General features: G+C 33.3%; 1 protein-coding gene across 2 annotated transcripts; it reads right to left on the bottom strand.

The window, feature by feature from the left end:
* Positions 1-946: 946 nt before the first annotated feature.
* On the bottom strand, positions 947-6,100 carry LOC6555871 (ADP-ribosylation factor-like protein 4C). 2 transcript variants are annotated; one of them, XM_015153226.2, is made up of 5 exons: positions 5,974-6,100; positions 5,803-5,922; positions 5,647-5,744; positions 5,483-5,585; positions 947-1,565 (listed from the first exon to the last, which is right to left on the bottom strand). In XM_015153226.2, exons 1-5 carry the CDS (start codon positions 6,040-6,042, stop codon positions 1,035-1,037), a joined length of 921 nt encoding a protein of 306 aa, XP_015008712.1. In that variant the 5' UTR covers positions 6,043-6,100; the 3' UTR covers positions 947-1,034. The 2 variants fall into 2 exon arrangements, with proteins under 2 accessions (XP_015008712.1, XP_001982748.1); XM_001982712.3 differs by having other exon boundaries at positions 1,032-1,565; positions 5,977-6,100.
* Between the last annotated feature and the right edge of the window lie 2,492 nt (positions 6,101-8,592).

Here is an 8,592-nt window from a genome sequence, read left to right as displayed (position 1 = left end):
TATTCTCTTAATCTTTGTACTTGGTACTTATGGTCGTAGTCATCTCCAAATATAATGGGGCAACGCTTTAAATTTATCGTTTTCATCATTTCGTCATCTTTGTCCCAATGATTATGGTTGCTGGGATGATTCGCTATTATTTTTCTTGTCAATTTCTATCGATATGACAATAAAATGTAATTTCTCCCTAGCTCTCCTTATGATTAAAAATAAAATGATTATAGAATTTCTAGATTTGGTGAGAAGTATGTAAGAAGTAGAAGGAAGCGTTGTCGACTATATAAAGTATATATTCTTGGTCAGGATCAATAAACTGTTGATCTGGAGCGCAAATCGTGGGGATAAAACGGTCAACAGTTAGATGCGAGCTATGTATGTTAGAAACCATCACAGCTTATTTCGCAACCGCCACAGTAAGTTTACAAGCTTTGTTACAGTGAACAACTGGTTTTAATTTAATTAAATTTTGTTGCAATTAAAAAAAAAAAAATTGATTAGTTTTAAGCATTAGGTAATAGAAATAAAAGGTGTGCTTAATCGAATCTGCTTTCAACTTTAATAAGCTTTAATTAAAACTTCATATTAAACTACAATATATAACGGTCAAGGTCCGCGAATTTTTTGCACCTAATTTTAATTAAATTAAATTTCGTTGCAATTTGTTAATAAAAATGGATTAGATATTAAGCATTAGGTAATAATAGAAATAAAAAGTGTGGCTAATCGAATCTGCTTTCAACTTTAAATAAAACTTCATATTATACACTACAATATATAACGGTCAAGGTCCGCGAATTTTTTGCACCTAATGGCTTGAAACCATTAGTTTCCGTCACATTATCACTTTATCTATTATTTAAAGCATTTATTATGCTAATTTAAAACGTATTACCGTAAAATGTGCAGTTAGTTTTAAAAGTATAGTTACATTCTAATAAAACGTCAATTATTTGTATTTTTATTTATTTAATTGTGCTAAAATGAACAAATTTAAAAACACTGATAGTCTGTCAGACTGTGCTCAATTATTTATGCTACAATTTTTTTTTATGTGACTTATTAAATTTTCGGCGTTTTAAAATCATATCATACAGAGCGTCCAAACCTTCTTGGAGACCCTCGCCAGTAATAGCACAGGTCGGCTGTATATACCACCCCCTAAATTGCACAGAATTTGATGAAACGCTGTTAGTTTTTTTGTTATGAAAACCATTTTTAACATCTTGTTGGTTTTTCTGATCCAATACAGCAGAATTGTGGTGAGATTGCGGATATATAAATGCTGTCAAATTGTGGTCATTACTATCAAGTGCAGGTTTTATGTGAATCATATTAGAATGCAAATGACCCTCTTTTTTCTCTTCTAAAGATTTATCTGTAATACTTTGGTTTGAAACGCTACAGCCGATTAAATTAATTGTAGAAGAAGAGTCGGAACCAGGAGGCATTGATATATTCGGCACCAAGTTGTAAAGTTCGTTCAGTCCTAAAAGTTTTTCCAGCTCCATTGCACCACAAGCATTGGGCAGATCTTGCTTATTTGCTAGTATCAGCACGGGAACACCCTTTTAAATAAACGAAAATAATAATAATAATAGGTTAAATTTCATATTTTATCTTACATAGTTATTAGCAACTTCATTTTTATATATAATTACGTAAAGAAAGAAACCGCAGAGAAAGTTGCGGAGATCTCGCAGTTTCCTGCGAATACGATAACTATATACAGCTGCGAAAAATAAAATAGCACCACTTGCCCAATAAAAGTCTGAATAAGTCACCTACCTACAATTTAGGGTTTAAAAGGAGCTGAAATACCTTTTAGAAAGGGTAAACAATTCACTTATTAGGAAATAAAAAAGAACTACAATTGTTCTATTTATTCTTATCTTAAATAAGGAACTTTATTAAGAACGACAAAATTAGGCGAAAAATAAAATAGCACCACCACCTTATGAAAAATGCTTAAATTTTCAATTTCAAACTTAATAGTACCAAATTTAGTGATAACAAATGTTTGTTATTCCACTAATTTTATATTTTGAAGTGTACCTTATTAGTTATAACAGCTGCGCAACGTTTTCGCATGGAGTCAACCCAGGACCTGGCACCGTTTTAGGGATATTTTTCTCCAGGACTCCTTAATTACAGCCCAAAGGCTGTTCCTTAGTTGGTTTAGAAGCTACAACTGCGTTTTTAATATCCGACCAAAGATTTTCGATTGGATTTAGGTGTGGGGACTGTGCAGGCTACGCCAAAACAAGAACAGATTGTTTTTTTTTTACCTTGGTTTTCCTGCTGGTGTGCTTGAGGTCTTGTTGGAAGACCCAATTTAGCGGCATACCAAATTCGGCAAAGGGTAGCATCACCGTCTCCAAAATATCCATATAGACATATGGACGGTATTCTTAGGGCGCCTTACATACGATCGAGATCCCTTGCCACCAAAAAGAACCTCTGACCATAAAAAGTTCCTCCATTTACGCATGGCCAATTTAAATGTTCCTTGGCGAACTTAATGTACTTGGCTATGTGTCTCCCATTTAAAAGGGCGACTTTCCTGGTCTGTAGTACTTTTAAACCATGTTCCCTGAGATATGTTACACTGTTTCGGATATGTTGAGCACCTTTTTCAGTTCGGTAGCAGCCTTCAATGTATCCTTCCTGCTCGCGCGCACTAGCCTTTTTGCCGTTTTATAATCATTTTCTTCAACGTGTTTCGGGCTTCTCACTTTATTATTTTGTTCGAGCATTGAAGAATTCGACCAATATATCTGTATGATTTTTTTTGATATATGACTTTTTGATCATGTCACGTTTTTTCTGAAGTGCACTGCTTTCCACGTCCCATTTTAATAATTTTTTAAGGTAGGTTTTTAAAAATAATGTTGAAAATAGGAATACAAATATTAAGTTTATAACTATGTGCTTTTACGAAAATAGGCCGCCGATAAGTATCGAATATTTGAAAAAACATATAGAGGTGCAATTTTTTTAACCTTATTTTGGATCTTTCCACATCAAAAATTAATAAAAAATAAAGTAATTGCCATTTCGAAAAATTTTTTATCATATTCGGATATGGAAAATACCCATATTTATGCGAAAAATCTGTATTTCTTAATAACGGTGCCGCAACCTTTATTTATATGATGGAGAATAAAATACGATATGGTGGTGCTATTATTTTTTTCGCAGCTGTATGTACATATATAGGGGAAAAAAATATCATAAACATGAAACGAAAAACTTAAGTCAGCTCAAACACCAAAGGACTCCATAATTGAAAAAATAGGTCAGGGAAAAATAAAAAAATATATATTAATGATCATCATTAATACCAGATGTCCGTATGTCTGTCCGTCCGTCTGTCTTTCGGCAGATTCCAGAGACGTACTCGCAGCGCGAGTTTGCGTAGCCACAAACACTCTTAACGCTCACAAACAGCTCCAGCCTGCCGAGCCCACACATTTGGAAAATGTTTTGATATTTTGTAATTTTTTTATAAAACTTGTAAATTTTTGTCGTATCGCCAAAAAAGTTTTTGGCACGCTCGAAACAATGCCGTTCACCCTCATAAAAAATGTTTTGATATTTTATCCATTTTATTTTATCGCCAACAAGCCGACCAAAACTGTCACGACCACACTTTTGAACAATTTTTTTCAAATTGATTATTTTGTTTTGCAATTTCTATCCATATGCACTTCCACTAGCTGAGTAAGGGGTATCTGATTATATAGCGTTCTCTCTTGTTTGACATACATTTGTGGGCTTCGTCGGTAATAGCGTATAAAACGATACTATGGGTAATAATGTTCATGTTTTTAATTATATCTTAATTACCTTCAATATTTAAACGAAATCCAAAAACTAAATCTAATCACCGAATTTCAACAATAAATAAATAAATAGGTAGCTTTTAATTTACGGACTCAGCCCGAGAATTAAATCATATAAACGATTTTAAAATACAAAATATATGCTTTGAAAATTTAAGCTTTGAATAGGTTAATTAATATAAAAATACAATTAATCCTTACTGTTTAACTAAATTGGTCAAAAAGAAAAATTAAATTTTTTAAATTTGAACTGAAATCTTTGCCCACCAATTAGTTCTTTTTTGCACACATCCAGACTTGAAGATATAAAAAATCAAAATATTGACTTTTTAAAATTTTTTTTTTTAATTGCAATAACATTGTTTGCACAAGTGTGCAAACACACTTTAAAATTTATTATAAGTTTAAGTTTAGAAAATATAAACCCTTAAAGAATTAAGCATCCCATATCTAAAAACTAAATACTTTCAAACAAAATTGTTTTCCCACCCTTAAAAACTAGATTTGTTTTCATCGTTTACCCAGCCTTAATAAAAATGTTGTTTGCACACCTCTTAAAACTAAATATATTCAAGCAAAATCGTTAACCCACCCTTTAAAAATTGTTTTTATCGCTTGCCCAGCCTTAAAAATAAATATTTTTTAAGGGCTTACATTTTCTAAATTTAAACTTTTTTCAAAATTCTAAAGGGTGGGCAAACAATGTTATTGCTCTTACAAAATCCAAAAAAGTAAACTTTTTGATTTTTTAAATTTGATATCTTCAAATTGGACGCGAGCAAAAAAAAAAACTAATTGGTGGGCAAACATGGGCGAACGATTCCAGCTTTCAAATTTCAAAAATTAGAATTTACCAAACCCAGCTTCTTTGAGCTCTAAGTGACGACAAGGTAATCTCTCAAATTTCATAATCTATTTTAACCGATCTATGTATGTACATATATGTATGTATGTATGTATGTACCTGCACATATTTTCAGACATTTGTAAAACTTTTGTTTTAAACATTAAACTTTCTTAGGGTGGCCTGCATTTTAAGAACAAATAATTTTATTGGGTTGGTAAGTCTCCTTTACTGCGTTATCTACATATCTCGTTAAATTATTTTAACGACATAATTCTTTATAACAGCACGCAATCGTATGGAAAACGTAGCCCATGGACAGAAAACAAAAATTTCAAATTTAATACGATTTTTTATAAATTCTTCCCTTACAATGACATAAATAATATATTAATATAATAATAAAAATATATATCAATACATTAATACATAGAAAAATAAATAAGATAAATAAATAAATAATAAAAAATAAATAAGAAACCAAAATCAGTTGTAAAGAGGAAAGAGCTGTCGAAATACATAAGCATTGTCAGTCAAAAGCATACGATATTAATCGCTGTGTGGCGCACACATTTTAACATGCATACATATTTGAACTAACAAGTCCAACCCACTCGGAGGTACCACATTAAATAGGGATTTAAATGGAACGAGATTTCAGTGAGTTTTAGCTACTGTTATAAAATCTCATAAATTACGAGCCTTACGGTTTTTTTCTAATGTAATGCACAACAAGCATTAGCGGTTTATTCATTAACGCAGAGGAAATGTACAAATTGTGCCAGTTATTTCTTACCTGGTTATCAGGACATTTAGCGGTACGCATTAGCTCCATCTTAGCTTCTTCCATTCTTTCCGTATCAACAGAATCAATAACAAACAAAATTCCATCAGTGCAACTAAAAGCGATTTAATAAACCTTTACTTTACTGTCAATTTTAATCATTTAAAATATAATACCGTGTATAACTTCGCCAAAGTGGTCTCAATTTTTCTTGTCCTCCGACATCCCAAACCAAAAAATGAACTCCTTTTGCTTTGCCAAGGGTACATTGTACCTAATAGTATAAATGTCGTTTGACAACCTATAGAAGATAAATATTCAAATACACATACCTTTTCGCAGTTAAATCCAATAGTTGGCACTGTATTTAAGTACTGATCAAACTTAAGTCTGTATAATGCCGTTGTTTTACCCGCAGAATCCAAACCTAACATAACTACATGTAGAGTTGCCTTAAATCAAAAATAAGTATGTTTTATATATACTTGATAATTTTTTTTTACTACCTGCGATGGCAAAGCATCCAAAATATTTCCATTCTTTACTAAAGGTTTTACCATTGTAGCCCCCATTCTGTCAAGAAATCTCGTCGACTTCACATTACTTCTGCTCTAATACATTTGTTTCATTCGATAACATAAGATATAACAATGTTACCGATTAAATAATTTGATGTAGCTTAAATTACACATCGCTCCCACTATGCTCCAATTATGGAACTATCTTGTATAGTTATTAGTATCGCTCACGTATTTTCTCAATAGCACCGCTTGCACTATGAAAAACAATTGTAAGATGTGAATCTTATGTTTAGATCTAAATTCGTTGAAAAGTATAGTAAAAGGTGGAAGGAAGCGTTTCCAACTATCTAAGGTGTATATAATATATTAATGATCATCATTCACAAGTGTTCCCACTTGTTATCTGACACCCGTTTATTGCCGAGCTGTATTTTCTGGATTGCATTCCGTATAGCTCAACGAAGTGGTTGTACACCTTCCACTGCTTTAGATTCAGACTGGTTTTATGAGCGAATCCGCAGAGTCTTATTAAAAAAATTTATTATTTTGTTTTGGAATTTCTATCCATATGCACTTCCACTAGCTGAGTAAGAGGTATCTGATTATATAGCGTTCTCTCTTGTTTGACATACATTTGTGGGCTTCGTCGGTAATAGCGTATAAAACGATACTATGGGTAATAATGTTCATGTTTTTAATTATATCTTACTTACCTTCAATATTTAAACGAAATCCAAAAACTAAATCTAATCACCGAATTTCAAGGACGATTTCAACAATAAGTAAATAAATAGGTAGCTTTTAATTTACGGACTCAGCCCGAGAATTAAATCATATAAACGATTTTAAAATACAAAATATATTGCTTTGAAAATGTATGCTTTGAATAGGTTAATTAATATAAAAATACAATTAATACATTTCTTTGGTGGCATCAAAAAGGAGGCTCTCTCCAATCACACAAACTTGAGCGTGTAAAGATCTCAAATGAAAAAGGATTTGCTAGTGTTAGTTAACTCAACAAAAGTTCTTGAGAATTCGTGTGTAAGTAATCACAAAACTATTTTCCCGTTGATATTTATACACCTTGTTAATCGGTTTTAATACCATTTATTTTATTTGATATTTATTTGGAATCCATTTGGATATAAATATAATTTATTTATTGGATTGTTATTAATTGGATTATTTTTAAATTTGTTAGGAACTAACTAATGTTTACTCAAATATTCTTCTACATTCTTCTTCAAATATTCTTCTTCTATTGCACCAGAAGTTGCAATAATAAAAATTGACGGCAATAGTACTTCTTATTCGATGCATAACCCGCTGCATACTTCTGCAGTCTTTGTCAGCGGGAACGCAGAATGAACGCCTCGTGCATTGCCCAACCCCTTAGAAACTTTCAGTTGTAGACTGCAGATTGAAAGTGTCGCAGAGTGCCTATTTTTTCGGATAACTAGCTTCTATATGAACAGTATTAAATATAATTTAAACTACACTATACTTATAAAATAAACAACGTTTTATTCAAGTTCCCCGACTTAGCTAGTAGAAGAGCGAATGAGAAATTTCATAATTTTTGATTATCTTAAGATTTCTTATGTGTTACTTTTGAACCATCGGATTTCCTTCGCAAGGTGCTCGCATGACTTCCTGTCGGTTGGCTCAAAAAAGGTTGATCATCCTTTGAGGACGTGTCCTTTGGCCCATCACTTGTCTTTCCCGTCCAGGACTCTGTAATCCTGTAACTTGGTGCAGGATTGGAGCGAAGATGTCCTCTCCGGACTCTCTGGACTTCTTGACTACGGAATCGATACCATTCATTTAGGACAGCAATCTTTGCCTTGCCTTCAGACGGTCTTCTCCCGAGTATGACATCTCCCGAAAAGAGGAAGAACTCCTTTGTCTCGGTTCTCTTGTCATCGGGCTGATAGGCCAAGTGTTCCGACTTGTAATCTAACACCCGTTTATTGCCGAGCTGTATTTTCTGGTTTGCATTCCGTATAGCTCAACGAAGTGGGTGTACACCTTCCACTGCTTTAGATTCAGACTGGTTTTATGTGCGAATCCGCGGAGTCTTATTAATTCACGAATAGGACGTACGTAGCAGGCTCGAAGTGATCCAAGCGTTTCCGTTATAGAATAAATTCGCAAAAGAAACTCGTACGCCATCTGTAACTTGATTTCTTTTATCTTCAGGTGCCATAAACGTGTGGCTTCGACCTACTCCTGAAATTAAGAGTCGCATGTTCTACCGACTGAGCTAGCCGGGCACAGAGAATTTTTTGTTTTTTGTCAAGGACCCCATAGGGAATACCTTTTTGTACGTTCCATCTCATATATCCGGTCTACGTCGCATCGCCTTACCATGGTTTTTGTATCCATCGACCCACTCGGAGCCCTTCCGTTTTAAGCTCTGCCAGGGATCTTATTGGGGACATCAACAGTAAACCACCCATTTGGGAGTTGATGTTATCCTATACAAATTCATCCTCAGCGATCTTGTGGTTCAATTTAAAGTGCAAGTTGTGCATGTCGGAAACATAATCGCTGAAGGGTTTATTATACCCTTGTTTCCTCTCCATCAGTTCCTTACCT

This window comes from Drosophila erecta, unplaced genomic scaffold (assembly GCF_003286155.1).
Source record: "Drosophila erecta strain 14021-0224.00,06,07 unplaced genomic scaffold, DereRS2 tig00000294-arrow-arrow-pilon, whole genome shotgun sequence".
Lineage (NCBI taxonomy): Eukaryota > Metazoa > Arthropoda > Insecta > Diptera > Drosophilidae > Drosophila > Drosophila erecta.
The sequence above is the reverse complement of the archived record's forward strand: the minus strand, read 5'-3'. Positions and strand labels throughout refer to the sequence as shown.

Excerpts from the sequence above, each read along its gene's own strand:
- LOC6555871 (XM_015153226.2), bottom strand. The coding sequence starts at position 6,042 with ATGGGGGCTACAATGGTAAAACCTTTAGTAAAGAATGGAAATATTTTG. Across the intron at positions 5,745-5,802 it reads TTGGATTTAACTGCGAAAAG|GTACAATGTACCCTTGGCAA; the intron begins GTATGTGTATTT and ends TTATACTATTAG. Across the intron at positions 5,586-5,646 it reads CTTTGGCGAAGTTATACACG|TTGCACTGATGGAATTTTGT; the intron begins GTATTATATTTT and ends AATCGCTTTTAG.